The sequence below is a fragment of the Eptatretus burgeri genome, chromosome 11 (assembly GCF_056783735.1).
Source record: "Eptatretus burgeri isolate ZD-2024b chromosome 11, Ebu_testis_v1, whole genome shotgun sequence".
Classification (NCBI taxonomy): Eukaryota; Metazoa; Chordata; class Myxini; order Myxiniformes; family Myxinidae; genus Eptatretus; species Eptatretus burgeri.
The window spans coordinates 70,257,141-70,283,752 of NC_140971.1; the positions used below are offsets into that span (position 1 = coordinate 70,257,141).

At 44.7% G+C, this 26,612-nt stretch overlaps 1 protein-coding gene across 3 annotated transcripts in view; it reads right to left on the reverse strand.

Annotated features, from left to right (window-relative positions):
* Positions 1-298: 298 nt before the first annotated feature.
* LOC147017327 (hippocalcin-like protein 1) overlaps positions 299-26,612 on the reverse strand; it is a 64,266-nt gene continuing 37,952 nt past the window's right edge. For 2 of the 3 annotated variants that reach the window (XM_085846875.1, XM_085846874.1), the window contains exons 3-5: positions 15,707-16,119; positions 15,340-15,445; positions 299-2,077 (exon numbers count right to left, since the gene is read on the reverse strand). In XM_085846875.1, the coding sequence (XP_085703001.1) occupies positions 1,980-2,077; positions 15,340-15,445; positions 15,707-16,084 (582 nt within the window). In that variant the 5' untranslated portion in view covers positions 16,085-16,119 and the 3' untranslated portion in view covers positions 299-1,979. Of the gene's footprint in view, positions 2,078-15,339; positions 15,446-15,706; positions 16,120-17,263; positions 17,284-26,612 lie in introns of those variants that run through there. The other variant, XM_085846876.1, reaches the window with a different exon arrangement.

Sequence of the window (26,612 nt, forward strand, 5' to 3'; positions counted from 1 at the left end):
ACACACACACACACACACACACACACACACACACACACACATTGCTGGAATTATATATATATATATATATATATATATATATACATATATATATATATACATATATATATATATATATATATATAAATTAATAAGGTATTTGCTATAACATTGGTATATTTTGCCGATTCCATCCCATGTTGCCCTCCTCCTCAGTATCATTATTCTACCAGGTGAGCGTCCAGGGGTAATGCCCCTATTTTTGAAGAATCAAGTCAGGCACAAATTTTAGTCAGTATTGAAAGCCAGGAAGCAGATCCATAGCACACAGCCACGCCTAGCTTTAATAGTGCAGTGGTCATGTTCATTGCAAACACGCCTCCAAGAAAAAAAGCACAAAAATAAGAAACTCTACAACATAAAATGACGCTTTAAAGCCACATTTACTAAAGCAAACATCAAAAGTAACGCTGGTGTTCCATCTTAATCAACTCACCATGAGATCCACCAAACATATGGTGTATGAATTAGGGACGTTTGGAAGTGCTGGACGTGATTCTCAGGTGACGTTTCTAGAGGCTGAGTATGAGTGAGTATTGTGTTTCATGTGTTTGGTATGTGTACATAAATGAGCACATCAGATGTCATGTGATGGATCTTGGGTTTCAAAAACGATCAGGTGACGCTTTTTGCTCACAAAGGTGACACTAAGCAGAGTGAAGATGCATGGGCAGCTTTATGTGGTTGGTGTCAGCTTTATGTGGTTGGTGTCAGTATCCAACATGATTTTAGCAGAGTGCACAGGCACAACAATAACCTATCACAGGAAATAAATAACTACATAATGCAGAATTGACCATGCTACTAATAACTATAAAAACAGTCGTGACTGGCTGATCAAGAAACAGTACAACCAGAACCATTACAAAACAAGTTAACAATATAAAACTACCAGATTCACTTACACCCGCAGAGAGACCAACGGTGGGATTTTACAACAATACCTGCAGTGTTCTGCTGCCTCAGCCTGAAGCTTTGAAATAATGCGAGTGAACGCTTCTTATGATATAAAAGCCAAGGGTACAAAGCAAAGTGTCGAAATGGCCGAATCCTTCAAAGAGTACAACGTGCTGCAAGTTACTACTGGTTAAGACAACATTGGCTGTACAAGTCTTTAAAGCAAATCGGTCCAGCCAAAAGTTACAGCCAGTAAAGGCAAGGAGGAAAGTGATATTTGTTACCTAATACTATTGTAACACTTTGGGTCATCAAGTAAGTAAAGTGCCAAAAGGTCATGGGTTTGCAAGAGTTGAGTTCCTTGCAGGTTGATAGGAAATAATTGGTCCAGCCAATTTTCAATTTCATGAGTGTTTTTGTTTCTAAGAGCTGGACCAACTAGTTCAAGGGGGGCTTCCGAAGGCAGGTATAATCATCCCCTGACTTAACCACTGCAACAAAGATTATGCTTGGCCATACTGAGCACTAAATGGATAAAAAACAAGTACCGCAGCTGATAACCTCCTGGATTTAGAGCAATGTGGGTTCAGTCTGTGCCTTGACATGAGACACACACTGGGATGATGTAGTGGGGAGTGAACAAAGCTGTGTGCAACTGTGTTGACCAATATTACAAGTGCAGAGCATGCCCTGTAGTAGGAAATTGTGATAAAAAGAGTAGGCAGTAATGTAGACTACAACCCGCGAGGTTTCCCTTCTTATAGAAAATGACTGATGAAGGAAATGAATACAAGTGGCCATGGTATATTCTCATGAGCCAATGTCTGAAAGCTAAATTAACCTCATGGGCACCGCTCTAATAGCATTAATGGTGCAATTTATTTAAAAAGTTAAAATAACTTGTGCAATCATTACCAAGGGATTTTAAGTTTGGTTGTGATGTGAGAATATTGGTGAACTAGTTGGAAAGGGGGGGGTGGGGTTCGGGATGAAGGGTGGGGGGAGTTCAGAGCTTCTGCAGTAATAGATCAGTGGGGGTGCTGCTAGATCTGGCTTGGGCTGCTTGGATCACACTGCAGCAAGCGTACAATAGAAGGGTCGCTCTTTGCTCCACGAATGAACTCATCCAATGATAGTTTGCCTGCGGAACAAGAAGCAATTCTGAGAGAATAGTAGGTTTATTTTATTCCAAGTGTTGATGCTCAAAGAAGAATAACAGGGGGTAAAAGGGTTAACAGACAAAAAAAGTGAGGTAAGGGGAAACAGGACAAGAATGTATGGATTCACAACAGCATGATTAGAGGAGATGCAGGTGAACGGGAGACAGGGACTCAACAGGTGTAGTAAAGCTTAGCAGTATTAAATAGGAGAGACAATGAGGTGACAGTGGCCAACAGACTTGAAGTACTGGATATAAGAGAATGAGACAACAGACTTCAAAAGGGACAGTTCCTGTAAAGTATCAAACAGACAAAGCAGTTCGAGTGAACTGTCAGTCTTTTATTGTTCTCAAGATACTCAAACCAAAGAGCCCGTGGAAGGCCCACCTCCACTGGATGAACATATGCCCCTGTCCCCTTGGGCTCACCAGACTTCCGCTTGATCCAATACACCCCATCAAGTGTGTAGATACATTAAATGAGGAATACAAGAGTATTGAAGACACTAGTGAAGCATACAAGGATCATGAATGTATGAGTATCAGCTAGAAATCAAAGTGGTTTGGTGCCTTTTGAACTCTGGATGATCGTCGGAGTGAATACCATTCAGGTGGATGAATTCAGTGATCGTCAGGGTGCAAGGCCAACAGATGGCTCCACTCATGATGCTGCAACATCGGAGTCATTATTGGGGATTGCCTCAAGGAGTGGTGCAGTACCATCTGTAGCAACAATGTCACTGTTCACAGGTTCAGGGAGTGGCAAGACATCATTTGTGAAGATGACAGGATTACAAGACCAATACGGACATGATCAAGGTGTCTCCGGATGCCTCGACTGAACTCAAGTTTGATCGTGTAGGACAATGACACCTCGTTTTTGTAAACCCTCCCTGGTAACCAAATCTGTCAGACAAGTTTCTCACAAACAGCGGATCCCCGATGTTTATCGAGCACTGTACGGCATTTTTTTATCGTGATGAAGTCTCTGCTCACATTGATTTTGGTACACGACCGATACAACGTCGGGTCTTAGACAATTCAGTCGTGTTCATCAGCTGGAGTCACCCTCATTGTAGTATGGGGAGTGATATGCCGAGTGAAAAGCAAACGTGATAAACTGCAAAAGCCTTCAGACCAGACCATCTTATTTCGATCAGACTTAACGAAACTCATCGAGCTTTCAGAGAGTCCATTTGAAGCTTGATGGTGTGGGCTAGAAAACCTGTGAATTATAACATTCAGGTGGATGAATTCAGTGAATTCTGAGCTCGAAAAACTGGTTCCAATGTCATGAATGATCATGCAAAACATTGGCGCAGCATGAAGTTGCTTCATGTTACATGAGCATCCATCCATTTACTCTGAGTATCAATAACAAGGATCATACGGCCTTCAATGGGTCCAACAGTCCAGTTGAATCCTCTGTCGTGGCTCAATAGGCCATTCCCAGGGGTGTGGTGATTCCTCAGCAAGGGCGGTTTGGTTGCTCTGGCATGGATAGCAGTGTTTCACACGGTGTTCAATATCGGAATCGAGGTGAGGCCACCAGACGTAGTTCCGTGCTAGCGATTTCATTTTTACAATGCCTTGATGACAATCGTGAGGCTGATATAAAATCCTTGTATGCAAGTTGGGGGTAATGATGACTGCATCCCACAGCAAGCAGCCATTCTCGATTCTTAGCTCATTTTGTTTGGTCTTGTACGAATACAATTTGGGGTCAGCATCATGTAGAAGTTCCCACCCATGCTCAGTAGCACGAATGACTTTGGAAAGAAGTGGGTCACGTCTGATGTATGTCCATACCTGGTGAGCATCAATTGCATTGGCATTCAAAAAAAACTCCATCAGAGATATCGCGTTGCCAGGTAAAGGAGGGTCGAACACTGTGCCTGGAAGTGGTAGACGACTCGTGGCATCTGCATTTGAAATTGTGGAGCCAGATCTATACATATCGTTGTAATCATAAGCTGAGAGTCAAAGTGACCAGCGTATGATTTAAAGCCGTCAGACCTCCAAGGTTTGTGGTCCATGGAAATTGTGAAATGCTGACCCAAGATGTACTGGTGAAATTTCTTCACCGCAAATACAATGCCAAGCCTTCTTTGTCCAGCTGACTGTAGTTATTCTCTGCAGCAGACAGCATCCAAGATGCAAATGCGATTCATCTCTCTGTGCGATCGGGCATGATGTGCAACAAAACGGCATCGACCCCATAAATAGCTCATATCACATGACAGAACCATGTCTTTGACTGGGTCGAAGTGATCTTGCACATTTGAAGACTGCAGTACGTCTTTTGACTTCTAGAAGGCTGATGACTCCGGAATGTCCCATTTCCAGCTGACGCTCTTTTTTAATGGGCGATATAGAAGTCCAAGTATGGTAGCAATGTTTGGGATATACCTGCTGTATTACTGTCCCGTGCTAATGTAAGCTTTGATTTCAGAGATGTTGGTAGGAGTAGGGCATCTTCGATTGCTCGGATCTTCTCTTCATTGTGATACAAGCCTTTGGCGTCAATACGGTGGCCCAAATAGGTTACAGATGGAACCATAAACTCACACTTGTCTCGCCGCAAGCAAAATCCAGTCGGAAATAATGCGTAGCACACGTTCGAGGTTGTCAAGATGATGGTGCTCTGAGCGGCCATTGACTAGGATGTAATCTTGGTGAACGACAACATGAGGTTCAGCGGCGAACAGGCTATCCATACAACGTTGGTATATTCCTGGAGCCAACTTGACACCAAAACTCTGGCAGTTGTTTTTGTAGAGCCCCCGATGTGTGTTGATGGCAACATATTCTTTGGACTCCTTGTCCAGAAGAACTTGGAGGTAGTCCAATCTCATGTCGAGCTTGGTGAAGGACTGTCCTCCACTCAGTTTTGCATACAAGTCACCGATCCTTGGTATGGGATATTTGTCTAAAACAGAACATTTGTTGGACCGTCGGTCTTTCATTGTGCTCACGATACTCAAAACCAAAGAACCCGCAGCAGGCCCATCTTCACTGCATGATTGTCTGGCCCAGTCCCCTTTGGCTCACCCGACTTCCGCTTCATCCAATACACCACAGTTCACATGCAAGAAAAGAGTGCGATGAATGAATGAAGGTGACAGTTAAGCTTAAGAATGAGAAAGCGTAATCAGGTAAGGGTTTTCTTAGGAGAAATGACCTTGTAGGGAAGGGTTTGAGCAGAGAGCCGAGTGGACAGTAGAAGCAAGACCAGAATATATCGCATAAAAGACAGCAAGGTAATCAATCTGCTTGCAGTAAGCAAGACGCAGACCCTGAGACTCGTCATGATATGCAAGCAACGTGGAGGGCCAAAAATACCATGGCCTAAAGAAGGGCAAGATTAGAAGAGGCAGTACCCGTCCGAGGGGGGGGGGTGGGGGGAGATACATTATGTTGTGTTGATAGAGCATGAATGAAGCAGGATAAACGTCGTAACTCCAAGGAACTCCATGAACAACCATTTAATTCCAATTCCAGGATGATCCAGAACTGCAGGGTCGACTGGAGTGCTCGGTTCCTCAATACCGATCACAGGATTATTGCAGCAACTCTGAAGTTGCAACTTAAATCCAGGAGAATTGTACCCTCCTAGCCTAAGCTGGATGTTGGCAAGCTCAAGGATGAGAGGGTAGCTGAGGAGTTTGTGAACAGGCCGAGTGGACATTTGGGGGGTCTGGGTGCTTTGGGGGATCATGAAGAGTTGTGGAGAGCCTTCAAGACCACCTTCCTCGATGTTGCCGGTAGATGTCTTGGAACTCACTGTAGGGCAAAGAAGAATTTTGTCTCTCAAGGGACACTGGATACCATTGACCAGAGTCGCAGGGCCAGGCTGAATGGCAGAGTTGAGCTGTTCAGGAAGCTGAGGCATAAAGCTGAACGTGCACTAAGGGTGGACAAGGAATGTGCGAGGAATCTGTGAGGGGTTAGAGCATCACCTGTGGTCAAGTGATTATTGTCCTGCTTACAGGGGAATTCGTGCATTGCATTCCTCCAAACCAGTCACTCGGTGTACTGCAGTTCGAGCAGAGGGTGGTGGGCTGTCGACAGAGAAGTCCCAAGTGAAGGCCTGCTAGGCCGATTACTTTGAGCGGTTGTACCAGGCAGATCTACCTGTTGTTGAGTTAGATGTCATGAGTGTTACAATCCCTATTGCTGACCCTCCAATCAACTGTCGTCCACCTTCATTTGTGGAAACACAGGCTGCGATGAACCGGATGAAATGGGGCAAACATCCTGGGATCTGTGGCATCCATGCTGAACTTCTCAAGGCTGGTGGAAATGCTGTACTTGAGTCGTTGCATGCAGTTCTGTGCTCTGCCTGGTACACAGACATCACAACTGACTGTAAGAGAGGCCTTGTTGTCCCTCTCTGAAAAGGGAAGGGTGATCGCCAAGACTGCAACAACAACCGAGGGGTGACGCTGCTCTCACTGCCAGGCAAGGTCTTTGCTTGGATAATTCTTGATGGGGTTCGCCACCATCTGCTTGAGCACCAGCACCAGCGGTCAGGCTTCACATCAAAGAGGTCAACGATTGACCGTATCCTTGCTCTTCGGGTCCTCACCGAATGCAGATGAGAGTTTGCGCAAGGGCTGCTTGCAGCCTATGTTGATCTCTGTAAAGCGTTTGACTCAATGAATCAGGATTCCCTCTGGAGGATTCTTGGTCTTCGTGGGGTGCCACCAAAGCTGATCAATCTGATGTCTAAACTCTACTCTGGTACTGAGAGTGCTCTGAGATGTGGTGTTACCATCTCTGATTTATTTCCAGTTGTTACTGGAGTTCGTCAGGGGTGTGTAGTGACTCCCACATTTTTCAGCACTTGTATGGACTGGATTCTGGGGAAGATGTCAGAGAGATCAAGCTGCGGTGCATCATTTGGAAATGTCAAGATCTCTGACCTTGATTTCGCAGATGATGCAATCATCTTTGCAGAGACTCCAGATATCCTTTTGGGGGCTCTCGAGGTGCTGAATGAGGATTCGGAGCCACTGGGATTATGGGTTTCCTGGGTCAAAACGAAGATCCAGGCTTTCATTGATATCTTGGATGCTGCTGTCCTATCTGTGTCTGTTTGTGGTGAGGATGTTGAGGTCATGGAGAGATTCACTTACCTTGGCAGTGATATTCATGTCTCTGCTGGCTGTGAGTCAGAGGTCAATAGACGTCTGGGTCGGACCTGGGATGTCATGGATTCATTGGATCATGGGGTGTGGCGCTGTTGGTACCTGTGCGGGAGGACGAAAGTCCGAGTCTTCAGGTCCTTGGTGCTTCCAGTCTTGCTCTATGGATATGAGATCCTTTAGTACCAGGTCTTTGCGGAGAATCCTTGGCTATTGCTGGTCAGACTTTGTGTCCAACGAGCGGTTGCTGAGAGAGACTCAAATGAGATTTGTTACCTGCATAGTCCATGAGCATCAGCTGTGGCTGTATGGACATGTGGCTCATTTTACTAATGCTGATCCTGCTCACCAGATTCACTCAGCGAGGGAGCCTCGTGAGTGGAGGAGGCCAATGGGCCGACCACATGCCTCGCGGTTGCAGCAGATTGATCAACATCTCAAGGAGATGGATATGGGCCAGGCATTGTCTGGGGGATGGCCAGACGAAGGCCCATGGAGTACCGGTGGAAAGTGGACGCAGCGACGCGCTGCTTCGGCTCATGCTCCCATACCTGACCTGACCTTGGTGGAGCATTCGTCGTTTTCAAAATCACACTATTCAACACCAGAACCCTCCTGTTTGGGAAATTGAGTTCCATCGAATCGAGCTAGTCGCTGAACATTCCATGCTTTGCCATCTTTGGTTGCATAAGTATTCAAACAGAGTTGAGCACTTATTCAAACAGGGCGTGCGAATTTGCTTTCACCTTTGGGAACCGTGTCCTTTTTGAATTTTTTTTACTCTTACAACCTCACCTGGCTTGAATACTGTACATTTCACACCTCTATGCTTATCTTTTTCATACGCTTTGCGAGACTTGTTTCTTCTTCACTATTTCAAACAATCTCCTCTCCACAGAAAGGAGTCTTAGATGTTCCAGAAATATCTAACTTGGTCCTCAATGGGACATTGGTGAAGCAATGCAGATGATTTAACACCAGTAGAACTGTGTGGAGTACATCTGTACACAGCTACAAAATTGCGTACACAGCGAACCACAGGGTGGTGTGTAATTTTAGCAGTTTGTACAGCCTCGTTCAATACCTTGTTAAATCTTTCGATATCTCAATTCCCTTCAGGGTGGTCAATGGCAGAATGTGAATGTTTAACACCTCTTTCAGCACGAAGGTAGAGAACTCATAAGAATCAAATTGTGGTCAGTAATGATCTCAGTGCGGTTAACCACAGCCTGATGTCACAGTACACATTCATCAGTGATGACCTCATCTAGAAAAACTTCTCGACTAAAACCAGAGCTGAGATAGTCTACCATGACTGAAACTGCCATAGAGTGAGTGAATGTAACTTCTGGCCATTTACTATAGTAGTCAATAAGAGTGATAGCGAATCTGTTGTCATATCATGGTAAGCATGTGGTCTGACAATATCTAATCCTAACTTAGTCCATGCATTAGAATGAGGTGGAACTGGTTGCATCAGACCATTACGACAAGTAGCAGTCTTATCGTTCATCTGACAAACAAAACAATTTTGAATAGCACAGTGAACCTGGATGTCCATTTTCGGCCACCAATACAACTCAATTGTTGTTTTGTGCAAACAATGCCTTGGTGGTCAGCATGTCCAATGTCAATCGGTTGAGTAGTAAGGGAATTGGGGATAACAACTTGATAACAACTTGGGGGGAATATAACATCATTGACAACTCGTCACGATTTATTATTGTGGTCAGCCTCTGGGAGAAGTGCAGTTTTATGGGTTCCTCGGCTACACCACTACTGGTGAATTGACAACTCGTCACGAATGGGGAAGTACGGTTTCAGTGTCATTGACCATTTCAGACTGGGACGGCCAACAATGTTAAACGTACCATTTCACTTATACTTGAGTGTCATCAGTGCCAATCGCTTCAACTAACTTGTCATGAAAAATAAAAGAGTCTTTGCGAAATACACCTGAAAACTAGAATGACACTTGGTAGAGTGCATACTTCTGCCAGGCTGAACAGTTTATGTTTTAGATCCCACCGATAGGCCGGATCTGGATCAGGACCTGAACAAAAATTGAATCGGCCTGTTCTTGTCATCTAATCAACCTGTCCACCAAGTTTTGTCACAACTCGTCCACAAGTTTTTGAAATATCGTGCCTATATATATTTATTTGAAATATTTTGTTATTGACCCTATCTCCAAATGGTGATGAATCACTTAAAAGATGTTTTTTTTTTTATTCTAGTTTCTGGATCTTCACCAAAATCGAATTATTCATCTTTATCATACACCCAACTTGTCCACCAAGTTTCGTCTGAATCCGTCCATAACTTTTTGAGATATTGTGCTATATATTGTTTTTGGCCCAATCTCTCAATGGTGAAGAATCACTTTAAAAATTCCAGTATCCCGATCCGGACCTTCACCGAAATCAAATAATCTCGTCTTGTGAAACACCCAACTTGTCCACCAAATTTTGTCCGAATCCATCCACAAGTTTTTGAGATATCCTGTTCACAGGCAGGCAGACAGACAGACAAACAGCGGTGATAAAATAACCTCTAACCACCTTCAGTGGTGGAGGTAATGAAACGGAAGACCAAGAAGGAACCCGAAGAAGTAAAGAGCAAAGATGGAGTCATCAGGAGGAACCTGGATTGGATTCTGGTTTCAGCCGCTACTACACAACCCTCAAAACCCATCCAGGTGCAGCCAAGTGAGTCCAACAGAAAAATTTCTGCAAGAATTCACTTCTCCTTGGAGAGATAGCAAACGAATGAGAGGAATAGAGAGGAAAAGAGCTGAAAGGAAAGAAAAAGCAAGAATTAGAATGAATAAAGAGAAATGTGAAAAAAATAGAAAGAAGTGTGAAAGGAACAAAGTACAAAGATGTCGGGAAGATCCCGGATGGATAGATTTCAGCAGTTACTCCCCAGGCTCAAACGCAGCAACATGTACAAGCTTCCAGGGGTCCATCAGCGGGGAAGCACAGTCCACACATCAGCATATGGTACAAACATAACAATCACACTTTGGATGAAGGCCTTGTACATTGTTACGAGCTGAAATGAGCAGAGGGAAGACATGGCACTGTGAAGAATTCTGAGGCAGTGGCTGGCCTTGTCAGCCAGCTTGGATATCTGATGTACCCAAGGTACATTATAGCTAGTGGTGTAGCCGAGGAACCCATAAAACTGCACTTCTCCCAGAGGCTGACCACAATAATAAATTGGGGGATTTGCCAGTCGGTCCTTTGATGATGCGTTTTTGTTGCATGGAAAGACATCTTCCAGTTCTCAATATTGGCAGAGAGGGATAGTGTGCATGGTGAAGAGGAGAGATAGTACCCTGCACAAAGCGGTGTCATCTGCAAAGTAATACAATGAATTTCCAGTGATTATGAAAGCTCATCGATGTACACGAAGAACAGGATTGGTCCCACAATGCTAACTTGAGGGTCACCAGACTTTAGAGGTACAGGATGGGATCAAATGCCATGCAAAGAAGCTCGTTGCTTGTGAGTACATAGGAAATCTGACAGCCAGTCCCAAAGTGAAGCCTACATGGAAGTAGTATGTCAAATGACAAATGACGTGGGTGGAAGCCAAACTGTGGTGATCGGAGATAACAGAGTGAGAGAACAGACGAGTCTTGATGTCTGCCACAATGATCAACTCCATACTCTGCTCATGATAGGGAGAAAGCTGACAGTACAACGACTGAGGGGGTACGTTTCTCACACCATTATTGTGAATTTTGGGAACAATGACAACTTTCCATGATTCAGACTGTTGGTCCTCAAAGAATGCATGACCTGGAAAAGAGCAGAGAAAGAGGAGTAAATAGAGCAGATGAATTTGTCTCAAGTACTAAAGTGCTGATATAATCAGGTCCAGAAGCAGTGGAGGAATCAAAAGTAACTCGGAATTTCTCCACCTTTGCAGGAGAAAAACGAGCTCATATGCTGGAGGAAGAGAGGGAGCCGAGGATGGGTATGAGAGGTTAGTGACCATGGCCTTTTCCACAAAGGCAGTCAGTCTATTGTGATTTCCTTCCTCGAGAGTGATGGAATGGATGAGGTGTTTGTAAATTGATTGTTTAAAAAGATATATGAACAGGACACTCACAATAGTCGACGAAACAGCAAAAAAAAAAACAACCAAAAAAAACGAGTTTTCAAAAAGAATTTTGCATATTACTATATATTGAAAAATATACCTGAAACAGACTTGACCAACTTCCCACCTAATTTTTGTCGACGGTGAGAGACTGAAGACATCAGGTGGGCCTGTTCTTGAGCTCTGGTACATCTGATGATAGAAGCACAATGACTTGAGTTTCATGGAGAGATCACAGTTTCCCATCAGTGGGGATGGCTGTCCAGGAGGAAAAAGACAACCAACTTTCTGGAAATGACCTCACCAGGATGATATGCAGAATAGATGAAGGTGTGAAGGCATGAACTGATGAAGGAGAGAAATCTCAGTGTTGAGAAACAAGTCTTATGCAGTGTATTTCTAGAGATTAAGAGCTCGTGTATCGGGAAGTGGAAGAATGGTGGGCTGCAAGTCAAACAAATCTGCCCGGTTAAACTGCCAGACACACATCACACGCCTTGCTAGTTCCCTGAAGATCACCAGTGAAATGGTCAGGTCAGGTATGGGAGCATGTGCCGGAACAGCACGTTGCTGCGTCCACTTTCCGCTGGTACTCCGCGAGACCTCCGTCTGGACATTACAATCTCCTTGAGATGCCGATCGACCTGCTGCTACCACGAGGCACGTGGTCGGCCCATTGACCTCCTCCACTCACGAGGCTCCCTCACTCAGAGAATCTGGTGAGCAGGATCAGCGTCAGGAAAACGAGCCACATGGTCATACAGCCAAGCTATAATTTGAAAGAATGCTCGAGTATTTTTTGTTATTACAGTCTGGCATCCTGCCTTACTCTCCGAACTGTCTGCCGATGGAATCCAAGGCCAACTGCACTCTTGGATTACTGACTGGGATATGGAAATTTGGAATTTCAGTGAAATGGACACTTCCAAAATTAAGTGATTTGAGGAGCCAAAGGAGGCTGACAAAGAGCAGCAAAGGTTGAAGGGGAAGTTGGACATAACTAAATGTAGCACAGAATGGGAGCCATTGTGGGGAAATATTGGATGAGACTCCAACTGATTTGGTAACAACCAAAGGATCACAAAATATGTTGACTGTAATACCACAGAAGTGGTATGAAAATAAATGATAAGCAGGTTGGAATGGCAGCTCTTAAGTTACTGTAATTAGCAAAAAAAAAGAAAAAGAACTGGGATGGAAGCATCAAAATAAGTTTGGGTTGGAAACTCCCTTTTTCTGACATAGTCCTGAGTGTCCCCTGTCCCTGTGTTCTGATGTAAACTGTCCCCTGAGTAATCATGCTAAGTTTAGTCAAAATTGGCCAAACACTGGAAAAGTAGTTTCACAAAACGAAGAAACAGATAGTCCATTCCTGCCTTGAAGAAGATAATCTGCAAATGAGTTGTCAGTGCTACCAAGTGGACTGGAAGGATGTTCTAGCTCGAGTTACACACACCTGTCTCTAAGCTGTCTAGTCTGGGTCTGAATACCAACCCGGCTATAAACTGTAATCCAGTGTTTCACAGGCAGGGCGATCATCAAAGTGTGCCGTCCTTCAAATGCACATTCAACTGGGTGTTCCGTCTGCCAGCTTTGAAGGGTGGACATTAATGATCCCACAGTGTTCTTCATGAAGAGTAGCTGAACTATCTGTCCAAATTCCAAATTCCAAATCCTTAATATCACCTACTGGGTTATAGCAAGAATTTGGAATTTCAGGGTATACTGTGAAATGATATCATCCCTTACTGACAAACCCTGCTATTCGCGGACCCCACATATTCGCGCATCATAAAGTGACTGCTTCGACAATCGTGCTTCGTGCATTCACAGATTTTTGTTTGTTTGTTTGTTTTAATTTACCTGGGGAATTAGAAATCAACCAACATCACTGCATTACATAAACTAGAAGGGCACTCAGTAGAGCGCATACCTCCACCCTGTAATGCCTGATCCACGAGAACGTATTTGGCCCAATACATTTTTGAAATATGCTACATATCGTTTTTGAACCCCACCTCTCAATGGTGAAGAATTACTTTAAAAATTCAAGTCATCAGATCCGGATCCAGATCTTCACCAAAATCTAATCAGTTCGTCCTTGTCAAACACTGAACTTGTACACAACCTTTTGAGATATCCTGTACACAAACAGACAGACAGAACGGGGTGAAAACATAACCTCCTTCACCTTCAGTGGTGGACGTTAAAAAAGTACATATACGGACGGATTCCGTTAACCGCAGCCCAATTCGCTGACTGTATTTCCAATCATCAGCAGGTTCATGGAATCCATCATTGCAGTTGACATATCATTCCTTTTCTCCAACAACCTCATTTCAGTTCATCAATTTGGATTCAGACCTGGTTGCTCTACCTTGGAAATGCTGCTTCTACAATCCCAACAATGGATGAAGGCCCTCAATGTCAGACATGAGATCAGCGCAATCCCTGGACATATCTCGAGCTTTTGATACAGTCTGGCATCCTGGCCGACTCTCCAAACTCTCTGCCTATGGAATTCAAGGCCAACTCCACTCTTGGATTTCCTCCCCTCTCGTAAACAATGTGTGGCTCTCGATGGAATATTTTCATCTCCTCCTCTCCTTGTCAAGACTGGAGTACCACAAGGCAGTGTTCTCGGCCCCATATTATTGCTGACCTTCATCAATGATCTCACTGACTGGGAAAATCCTCTTTATCTCTTTGCTGATGACTCCACTCTGCTGTGATATCCCTTATCCTTCTGACAGACAGGCAGCAGCCTCTTCACTCTCATCAGACCTTGACAAAAATCACCAACTGGTCAAACACAGTTTTGCCGATATACCATATCATCCACCCTTTGCGTTATCCCTTAGCCCTTATCGTTACCTACATCCCTCGTTTGTCCGTCTCCATCTACTTTCTCCCTCCTCCCTGCTGTTGTTGTTCCCCCTTTCTCCTGCTGTTCCCTTTGTTATGTTGTGTCCTGACTTGTACTGCGTAATCGCCCTTCATGTAAAAAAAAAAATATATATATATTTTAAACAATGCCCTGACATTCGCAGTATTTTTCAAGAACGTATCCCCCGTGAATAGAGGGGTCCGACAGACAGTAACGTCTGTGATCTGTTTGTGTCTTAGGAGGGAGAAACTTTGCCTCATTTATCGTGAGCACAGTTTATAAGTCAACATGAGTTGAAATTGCGTGTTGCCATTAAAAAAAAAACAGATAAAAATAAAATCTTAGGAGAATAAATTGTTTATCAACTGAGTCGGTCAACAAACACAACAATATGCACTGCAATTGGAAGGATTTTCTGCTCACATCAAGATCCTGGTGAGACTGGATGAAATATCATCGTCAAGAATGACCTCACCATACATAATGTAAGTGATCCAGGGCGGAGCACGTTACGTCTTTAGGGTGATCCTCGTATTCTTCATGCAAAGATCACCCAACTTTAAGGGGACTGTTTATCACGTCCCAGGAAAGTATGTTATGCGAACACCGATGTTAAAATCTTTTGCACAGTTCCACACGGGAAACCTCATAATTTTCACAACTGCAAATGGATTCCACCCACAAGGATGCTGCAACTTCAAATGAACAGCAAGAAAATGGCAATACATAATGAAACGACAAGCTGTGCTGTTCCTTCACTAACGGAGACAGATCAGTAGAACAGGCATGAGAGATTAGAGATTTTGCCAGTTGTCTTAGCGACAAAGCAACGTTGCGAATCACTGATCACAGCATCTCTCATCTCCATTTCCATCTCCCACTCTCACTGCCGGTCCGGATAAGAAGTGGAGATTGTGACAGGGATGCAGTTCATCCACGCCTACACATGCGATCCTACAAAGCCTATTTGGCAAGCGGATATTCAGCTCAGTTAATATTAAGGACACAGTGACTTGGAACAATGAATAACATGTGGATAGACGCAGGTAATAATTAAAGGAACACTGGGATGCGGTATGTTGAAATAGGATGTTTCTCACCATCACGGTTTGTGTCCATTTGACGAAATATTTTGTCCGTACGTTTCTCCGGCGTAGACTCGTCTTCTGGCATCTTCATTACAGATGCGACCATCTTGTAGATGGCCTGGCAAGTTAGGAAGATGGCATTACATCAAGCGGTTAGGTTACAATTTCCACAAAGGCACCAACTTACAAGTGGCAACTAAATGGTGGGTGGCTGCAAAATTCTTAGCAGTTGATAGGCCATCATCACAATTACTATTATTTCCCATTAGCGATCAAAGACATTGTCCACCTATATGCTACACGTACATACATACACTCTGCACATCAGCAAATATGCGTTCCATCACATGGTCTCAGTCTTAATGGGAGAAATGCTCACCTGTACGATTTCAAGCATTTCGGAGTGGCTGATGTAGCCATTTCCATCCAGGTCATACATGCTGAAGGCCCATTGGAGTTTTTGCTCAAGGCGTCCTCTTGACGTCACACTCAGCGCCACAATGAACTCACGGAAGTCTATTGTACCATCACCGTTTGTGTCAAATGTGCGGAACACATGCTCAGAGAACTTTGATGCATCTCCATATGGGAAAAAGTTTCCGTAGATCTTCTTGAACTCCTCCACAGTGAGATTCCCACTTGGGCAGTCTTTGAGAAAGCCCTTATACCACTCCTGCAGCTCATGCTCTGTGAATTCGGTGTTCTCACGCAGGTCTTGCAGAACCTCCGGGCGCAGCTTACTGTTCTGCTTTCCCATGGGGACCCAGTGCAACTCTGTTGAGCTTTGATCGTCTGTGAGCAGAGCACAAGTGGACACGATTAGACGGACTACGATTTCTGTAACAAAGCACAACGAAAGCTTGACGTTCGAGTACAGGCTGCCTGAGGCAGGAATGTTTTTGGGGAGATTAGTGATGTTACTCTAATGCCAGAGGTCCTAATGACAATTCGCTTCGTGTAAATATACCTCCTTCCTTGGCCTCAACTATCAAAACACAACGGCGTGGTGCATCTTGTTTGCCAACACTGATCTTTGTCAGCATGGTGGATAATTAAGAATTTTGACATGTCCATCTCTGATGTTTCTGTGAAACCATGTTTGTAACTGCTCCCCAGTAGGTCAAAAGTCAATCGTGTGATGGCATAGGGGGAGCTACATTTGCATGGGAGGGTGGTGGGAGATTAATTTGAAAGAATAGAATTTGAGAAAGGGAAGAGAGGGAGAATGATAGAAGAGAGATAGGAGGTTCGTGGAGTGTGCACAAAGTGGGAAGAGTAGGGAAAGGGGTTTCGAAGGAAGTGGAATTAAGGGGAGTGAAGGGCATGTATGGAGCATATGGGTAGGTTGGAGAGGTCAGACATCATCATATTTATATACGTAACTAGAAAGGCACTCGGTAGAGCGCACACCTCCACCACACAATGCCTGATCCACGAGAACATATCGGGCCCGATACATTTTTGAAATATCATGCTATACAGTGCATATCGTTTTTGGCCAAATCTCTCAATGGTGAAGAAATACTTTAAAAATTAAATAATTCTCGTATCCAGATCCGGATTCGGATCTTCACCAAAATCGAATCAATTCGTCCTTGTGACACACCAAATGTGTCCATCAACTTTCATCCGAATCCGTCGACAACTTTTCGAGATATCCTGCACAGACAGACAAACAAACAAACAAAGACAGAGAGGGGTGAAAACAAACTCCTTCACTTTCAGTGGTGGGGGTAATGAAATATTTAATGCTATTGTTAAATAATGAAGATTTTCACCACGAATCTAGATCAAATATGATTTGCTTAAAATTTTTTTTTTTTTTTTTTTTTTTAAAACAACCTTGAAAGACTCAAGTTTACTTGGTACATAAGACTAGTGTGGGTCAAGAAGATCATGTCCTTTTAAAATGTACAAATAAAACTGCAAAGTCCACCTGTGAGAAAGAAACAACGCCGAGAGTCTTTTCATTGCAGATCCAAGGTTCGTGGAAGGGTCATACAGTATACTGACGATCAGGTGTACAGAGGGAATGTACAGACAGCATGGAAGTCAGTTAGCCAGGTGTGAAAGTGTACAGAAACAAGTTATGATATAATTTCTCATGAGATATAACAGAAATCTTTTCGGCTCTTCCACAAGTCTCAACCTCGGTAAAAAAAAACAAACAAAAAAAACTGAATGCATTTTAGGGAGCAGGAAGAGACAGCATTGACCTCATTTCATGGCAAATTAAATTAATAGCACGGCAACATCCACTGAAGTGTCCAATGTGTTTCAAACCGAACTAAAGGTAACCAATTGTATATGGTATTTCTGACTGGTTCTTCATTGTTGAACACACTACTGAATAATTTGTTGAACATTTCAGCTTTATCTTTATCAATCTTCACTTACATTATGTCCTCCAGCTACAAAGAACCGATGCTGGAAGGATGCGATTCATAAATGTGTGTGCCATCTGTCAGATGGACGTGAAACTGAGTGTCACGTCTGCCGGCATTAAAGATCCCACGGTGTCCTTCGTGAAGAGTTGGCAAGCCATCACTGGCACCATGGCCAAAGTACAAAGTAATATACTAACTACTGCTGGGAGAGGGAGGGCAAACCACCCAGCATGACCCCAGGCCAAGAAGCTACTTTGGTAGAACCAACGCTCCATCACAAAGTATGGTACGTCGGATCGGACTTTTGAGTTGACACAACGCCAGAAATCTTTGGGATTATATTTGAAGTTATGGAGGAGTTTCTTCTCGTATTCCTTGTTGAGGTTCAGAGTTGCATTATGTCAGCTGCCACTCACCCTACGGTAATATTGGTGGTGTCCTCTATACCCAGAATCTATAAATCTGTACCATGCTTGATGCTTGCAGCCAGAGTCCACCTGGTAGTGTACATTTGTTTCTTTTTACGCCTTGTAGTGTCCTTGGAAACTGGAGCAAATTTGTCAATTGCATTCTGAAGTTGCTCCTTAAACACATTCCAAGAATCCCTACAGTCCTGGCCGGCAAAAAGATCAGTTCAGTTGTCTGACATCTTATCTCTCAAAGCACTGTGATTACCCGTGTAGTACCGTCGGCACTAAATATTGTCCCATTCTACGATGGGGCTAGATTCAGTGTTGATGTGGAAGTGCAGACAACAGTGATCGCTACATCTATGTTTGATCTGGGCCATGGTACAAAGCTGTGATCATTTCAGGCTTATTTGTTATCACAAGATCAAGGATGCTACAATGCCGTCCCTCTCTACACCTGGTGGACTCTTGAACAAGTTGATGCATGAAGGCTTCCTGCAGAGCATTCAAGAACCTGTGAGCTGTATAATTACCTTGACTGTTGACATGCCAGCTTTGCCACTCAATTTCTGGAAAGTTATAGTCTCCCACTATGATTACAAGTGATCATACTTTGTTACCCTGTAGTGTGAACTGAAAAACGGGGTTAAACAATTAGTTCACTTTGTTTGTTTGTCTGCGTCTATGTCTACATACATCAATCTATGATCGAGTAACAACTTAATTTCAATTGAACGGTATATCTTGAACAATGTCGAACATGAACCTGTAGTTTCGCACTACTTTGGCAAGTTGTACGGAATCTCGTCTTGATCGCACATGCACAGAGAGGAGTAAGGTAATTGTTTTACTCTGTCTGCCTGTCTGGCACTCAAACAAAATTGAAAAATAATTCCAAACAGGAAACGTACTGTTTTTAGGAAAGTCATAAAGAAAACAAACTACAGGCATGAAGAACTCATGTAACGTGTTAAATGAGGTGGTGTAAAAGATGCTGCATCAACGGCAGGAAACTTCCGAAAAAGGGTTTCTTTTGTCTACAACCGATTAGACCTTTGTTTTATTTCAATTTAATTATATACTTGAACACGGTAGAACACAAACCTCCACTTTAGCAGTACTTGGACAAAATATTACACCATTTTACGCCATCTCTACCAATCAAATTTGCTGCACTCGCTCTCAGCGTTGGGAAATATCAACATTCAGCCAAAATGGCGACTCGTAGGAAATATAGATTGTACTCGCAGAAGCACAAAGCAAGAAGATCCTTGTCATGTCCTTATTCTCAAGACTGCGTGGGGTAAGGTGCTCTCTGAACTCTCTATAGTTGGTACTTCTTTTTTCAACTATCATTTTTGCTCTGCAGTCATCTAATTAAAAAAAAAAATTTGTATACATAGGTGAGGTTCGTGGAAGAGCTGGTGCAATGAATGGATTAGAAAACAACAAGACGCAAAATAATCAGTACAGACACATGTAAAATGAACAGTAGAGAGGGGGGGACACCAACAGCAGGGTTGAAGGCCAAGAAAGAGGTAGGCTTGGACAAACAATGGGTGTGGGGAGGAATGGGAGGGCAGGGGAGGATGCATCGAGTGGACAACATGGATACAGAAGGAAAGTCCAAGAAATTTGTAAGGAGGAGGGATTGGGGTGGGTGGGGGTGGGGCGTTAATGAGGGTATAAAAAGATCATGGTTTTGGATTGGGACGATCTGAGATGATGGTGAACAGCTGTCGTGAAGGGCTAGAGGGAAGAAGGAGATTGAAGAGTGTGGAAGTTGGTGTTCCACAGGTGGGGAAAAAAATTGGAACGAATGACTGGAGGTGAGCAGTAATCCTTGATTTTGGGAGTTTCATGAGAAGGGGTTGATAGTGGACCGTGTGAGCCCTGCAGATACCAGTGCGAGGTGGGGGGGGGGGTGACAATGCATGAAAAGAGCAGAAGGTGCACAACCAGAAAGAAGAAAGAAGGCAGCCAATGATCTTAGAGTCCTTGGTTTCCATGGTGTCAAGCTGAGCAAGGATGGGGTGCAGGAGAGCAAGCCCAGAGGGGACAGCAGTACTCCATCAAGCTATGGATGAAGGCCTTGAAGGTGGATAGGAGCTCAGGTGTGCCAAGGAAGGACTTTGTATGATGGATGATGCCCAGTTGGCAGCTGTCTTTGGAGGCCAACTTCAAAATGTGGTTTGCCCAAGAAACATCGTGGCTAATAGTGAGACCCAGGAGTTTGAATGATTTAACTTCCTCAAGAACACTGTTAAGAAAATAGATGGGGGGTTTTTGCCAGATGGTCCTTTCAGAAATAATGAGGTGTGAGGAGTGAAAGACATATGCCAAGTGTTTGATCAGCTTGTGATTTTTTCAAGGACTGAAGATAGGGAAGAGGCCACAGCCTGCCTGTCTGAAGGATGAGAGATGTCATGGCAGAGGGCGAAGTCATCAGAAATGGATAGAGGATTTTCCAGTCAGAGAGATCGTTGATGAAGATCAGGAATAGGAGTGGGCCCAAAACACTGCCTTGGGGCACTCCAGCCTTGACAGAGAGAGAGGAGATGAAAGGATTCCGTTGAGTGCCACACATTTGTTACGAGAGTAGAGGAAGTCAGTAAGGTAAAGCCATGTGTAGAGTTGGCCTTGGAAGCCATAGGCAGACATTTTGGAGAGTAAGGCAGGATGCCAGACTGTATCAAAAGCACAAGATATGTCTGTCCAGAAAGACGGCCCTGATATCATGTCTGACATTGAAGGTCTCCATTCATTGTTGGGTGAGAAGAAGCAGCATGTCCAAGGTGGATTGACCAGGTCTGAATGTGAATTGGTGATCTGAGATGAGGCTGTTGGAGAAAAGGAAGGATTTTATATCAACTGTGATTATGGATAACATGACGTTGCTGATGATTGGAAGCAAGCTGATAGGTCTGTCATTAACAGAATTAGTTTTTGCACTTTTTTCATGTAATGCAGTGATGTTAGCCGATTTCCAAGCAAATGGAAGATGACCAAGGTAAAAGAGGATGCGGAGAGCAGGTTTTTAGGACACGCAAGCTGATGTTGACCGGTCCATTGACTTTTGGCTTTGAATTTCCATCCTTGGCTAGTGTGAGGTTTTCTTTTGGATCGAGTGTGGAAGCCATTTAACTATATACTAACTGGATTGGCTGTCACGGCTGAATGTTTTTTTTTTTTTTGTATACCTTGGTCGAGGCTCGTATGAGAGCTAACACACAACTCACAGCAAGGAGGCATGAGACAAGAGGGGCGGGAGTGGAAGGGACAAAACAGTGGGGAACAGACACATTAGGTGAACTGTGGAAGGGAGAGGGATGGGGATGGGACGGGGAACATGGCGAAGAGAAGATGGACATTTCAGGGACTTTCAGGAAGGAAAGTAGGAGAAATGAAGGAAGTGGGCTTGGGTGGATTATCGGGGGTAGAAAAGATCGAGGATTTGGATGGGGGAAGATAAGAGGTGGTGGTGAACAGCTGTTTTGAAAGCCTGGAGGGAAGAATGGGAAAGAATAGAGTGAGGAAGTTTATTCCAAAGGCGGGAAAAAAGAGGAATGAAAGAGTGAAGATGAGCAGTGATTCGTGATTTTGGTAGTTTTACCAGAAGGGGTTGTTGGCGGACCTTGAGCGCCCTGTGGAAATGTGGTGGGGACAAATCGCAGAGAGAGCAGGGGGGGCAAGGCTGGAGAGGAGTCGGTAGAAGACAGAAAGACCACCGACCAACCTGCGGTGATTGAGTGAGAGGCCCAAAGACTCAGCTTCATTGCGGGAGATGCCGATGATCTTAAATGCCCTGGTTTCGACAGCGTGAAGCCGAGAAAGGTGGGAGGCAGGAGCACCAGCCCAGAGGGGAGAGCAGTACTCCATCAGGCTACGGACAAAAGCTTTGTAAGTGGTCAGGAGCTCAAGAGGGCCGAGGAAGGACTTAGCACGACGGAGGATTCCCAGTCGGCGACTGGCTTTTGAGGCGAGGTTGGAAATGTGACTTTCCCAGGAAAGGTCATGGCAGATAGTGAGACCTAGAAGCTTGAAAGAAAAGACTTCTTCCAGAGGATTGTTGAGAAAGTGGATGGGGGGGTTTTGTAAACGGTCCTTTCGAAGAGACATAGTGAGAGTGTGAGATTTGTCTGGATTGAAAGACATGTTCCACGTGTTGGACCAGTTTGTGATTTTATCCAGATCTGCAGTGAGTGAAGAAGCTGCTGCTTGCCGGTCTGAGGGATGACAGATGGTACGGCAGAGGGTGGAGTCGTCGGCAAAGAGAAATAGAGGATTTTCCAGAGAGTCCGAGAGATCATTGATGAAAACCAGAAAAAGAACAGGGCCCAGAACGCTACCTTGAGGAACTCCAGCCTGCACAGGAAGAGGGGATGAAAGAACTCCATTTAGGGCCACACGTTGACTGCGACAGGAGAGGAAGTCTGCGAGCCATGAGTGGAGTCAAAGATGGATGTTGAAGTCAAAGCGCCGCCATATTGAGATCCAAAAAGAAGCGAGCAAACACATTGTTCATGTCAATTGCCCCTAACCTGCATGGAAATTTTACCAAGGAATATCATTCACCAGGACTGGCAGGATGACCTAGACTCCCAGAGGTACATACACTCAAAGCTGTCTAGCCTGGGTTTGAATCCCGACCCAGCTATAAACTTTCATTTCGGTGTTTCACAAGCAGGGTGATTCATCAATGTGTGTGCCGTCCCTTGGATGGATGTTATACTGGGCGTACTATCTGCCGGTCTTAAGTTGATGGACTTTAAAGATCCCACGATGTGGTTTAAGAAGAGTTGGTGAGCTATTGCACGTACCGTGGCAAATTCCAAGTTCCTGCCCGAACTGCTGCTGGAAAGGCAATGGCAAACCATCCAGTATTGTTGTGAATCTGGAAACTATGAGCACACAACATTCAGGTCCTATAGATTAGATATATCGGTAAGTAGGTGTTTTATAGATAGCTCCCGTCCCTTGTCTAATGGGTAAATAAATGTAAATGCGTTTTGAAGTTATTTTAATAGTCAGGTTTTCTTTTAGTTTACTTCTACACTCCCATCGACGCCAGCCACAGCTTCACCTCGTTCTGCCCGACGCCATTATCCTGATGCGTCCGCACACGTACGAGGGCGGAGTTAAAGGAGGAGTATCGCAGTGGCGCTTGACCAATCGGAATGCATCGAGTGGCGTGACCGTCGCTCGGCCAATCGGACTTCCCCGACTGTGTGAGGGGCGGTCCGAGTGATGTCACCACGCCACCTGGCCAATCGAAGGACTTGCAGCCCGTTTTGGCCAGTGAAAGCGACGGCGAGGATGTGCGTGCCAAAAACAGGCCAGCGAGAGCGACGGCAAGGGTTATGCGCACCAAAACTGGCCAGTGACAGGGCGACGAGGGATTCTGCGCACAAGACCGTCCGGTGTGGAGAAATGGGGAGGGCGGAGACACCCCCCCCTCCGCGGGGGACAACGAAATAAAAGCACAGACGGCTGGTCTAAAAAGAAGAAAAGAGATTTCTCCACTGTCCTCGTCCGCCGCCTCCTCCTCCGAATGATCGCGAGCTTAGGCGATTACCTCGACTCACCTCAACTGGGTTCGGCTGCGCTAGTCCGTCCTCGGGTGACCAGAGTTCCGGGAAAGAGTGGACGCCAGCCGCGCGCTCGCGGCCAGGTAGCCAACTACCCTGATCTTCAGCCCGACTGTCCTCCAGGCTGAGATCCAAATAAAGACCAATTGATCCGATTATTTGGGTGTGTGCGTGTGTGTGTTTGTGGTGCCAGTCTGGTAAGTAGTAAAACTGTTAAGTACTTTTGCTGTATATATTTGTATTTTCATTTCTATTATTTGGTTTAGCTCTGCCCTTACGTGCTACTCTAGTTCCCCCCATTATTCAATAAATATCCCCATTTGTTCAATGTTTCAGCTCGTTCGCGTCCATTCTTTCATTGGTTTGACATGACGCGTGATTGAGAATTAGTACGGCAGTTTCGGGCCGGTAAATTGTCATTTGGTCCGGCTCGACTTTGGTAATTCCGCTCGGTTACGTCGGATCAAAGTCGGCGATCGTGAATCGATTCGGCCAAAATCGGCCGAGGGTGAATTTCCCCAGTAGATTCTCCGCGTGGATACTTAGGTATATAGAAATTTGGCTATTCACCCGATTCCACGCGGGTGACCTGTTGGCGATCTTCGGTCCGATAGAGGACCCGTCGGCTCCGGACTTATCCAGGGCGACGACCTATACATTCCGAGCGATCGGTCAGGTCGACTTGCAGCTCCATCTAGCGGTCGTGCTCGCGGCCGACATCCGGCCCGGCAACAGTATAACCCTTGCCAAAAGCTACTTTGGCAGCACTAATGCTCTGCAACAGAGTATGGTACATCAGAATCATTCTTCAAAGTCTGCGTTGTGAACAAACAGCTGTTATTACATGAAAATAGTATCCCAAATTACCTTTGCCACCGAAGGTGGAAGGAGGTTATATGTTTTTACCACTGTATGCTTGATTGTTTATGATAAAAATTGAAAGTTTTCATCATACGTCAGTCTGTCTCGTTTGTATGTTTGTCTGTGTGCAATAACTCACAAACGCTTTCAGCTATGTTCGTCAAACTTTACCAGAGGATTCCGAAGTATAAAAGTGAGGCTATCAATGTTTTTTGACAATATATATATATATATATATATATTATATATATATACATATATACGTCAAAGGTCAAGGTGATAGTGACATCATTTGCATAAAACAGATACGACCAAAAGTGTTTGCACTACATGACGGCAAATTTAACACAAATGAATTGGAAAACATCGCCTACAAATTCCGAGCAGATTTGAAAATCCGATCGTTATTTAAACTCAAGATTTCTGTCGGGGCTTGGGGACAGAGGACGCATTTCCAAAATGGCAGCAATCCGTTGACGTATAACGTCATTTCCATGGCAACGAAGTCACCCATGTTAAAGTCTAGGGGATTTTTTTTTTCGGGAACAAAAAACACATATATATATATATATATATATATATATATATATATATATATATATATATATATATATATATATATATATATATATATATATATATATATATATATATATATATATATATATATATATATATAGTTACGAATTCGCGCCCGCCGTCGTGCGATCAGCCGCGTTTCTCTAATCGCAACCGCGTCGCCCACTGGACGGACAATTCAGTTGTGACCTTCCAGAACAACGCCGGAACCCTGTCACGGGTGGGTCTTCAACCCCACCACAGCCGAGCCAATTTTCTACCCGCGCAGGATAGGGTCAATCCCCGAATCTCGATATACCGAAGTACCCACGCGGATAGCTAACCGGGAGCCATACCTCAGCGCAGGTCGGCTGGGACACGAACCGCTGAAGCGGTCCGTTCCGTTCTGCAGTGATAACCGAGCGGGTATTATCGCCGACCTCGCCGGATCTGATTCCATTGAACGGGTATTTAAAACCCAACTATTCATTCCACGATGCAAGATGGCATTTCCAATAGGGAGAGGACGCAACGAATGGGGTACATTTGAACCAAGCACATTTATTTATAATTTACACACAACACGTATACAGTCAAGGCGATGAAATAATCATACACGTATGCAAAGAGACAAAAGTAATCACGTATACAGACAAAGCAAAAGCAAGGGAAAGCACTACGACCGAATATAAGCAGTAATAATTTACAGGCACTTAAGCAGTTCTACTTCTCAGACTCGGCACCACAACATTCATTCGGAAGCAAGAGAAAAGGAAAAGACCACCCCCATAGACAGGGGGGTCAGACCGGGTCCGTAGACCTTTATGTGCGTGGAGCCTGGCTGACCGAATGGGCCCCACGAGACCGACGCTGGTTACCTGCACCCTCGTGGTGCGACAGTCGGCGAGCTCTCTCCGGCACTCTCCTCTCGTGCGTGCCTCGACCCTGGACCACCGCACACAACCCTCACGACTTGGCGCCCAGAGGGAAGGCACCCGGAGCTCGAACCACCACGAAGCAGCAGCAATCACCAGACCAGAAGAGCTCGATGACGCCGAAACCACCAACGACCCCGAAGAAGCTGAAACCACCAACACAATCCAGAAGCTCTCCCAAAGAGATGACAACGACGACGACCAAACACACACACAACTAAAGGCTCGACGACAAAAGGGCTCGACGACGTTCAAAAAGCACCAATGTCATGAAGAGACGAAGCTCCCTTGAAGAGCCAACAACCCACATGATCACCCCCACCTTCTTCGAGCTCGACTGCGTAAGGCTCCACGACGAAAAGTGCACGATGACAAAAAGGCTCGACGACGTTCAAAAAGCACCAATGTCACGGAGAGACGAAGCTCCCCCGAAAAGCAACAACCCACACGATCACCCCCTCCTTCTTCGAGCTCGACTACGTAAGGCTCCATGACGAAAAGTGCACGACGACAAAAGGCTCCGACGACATTCAAAAAGCACCAATG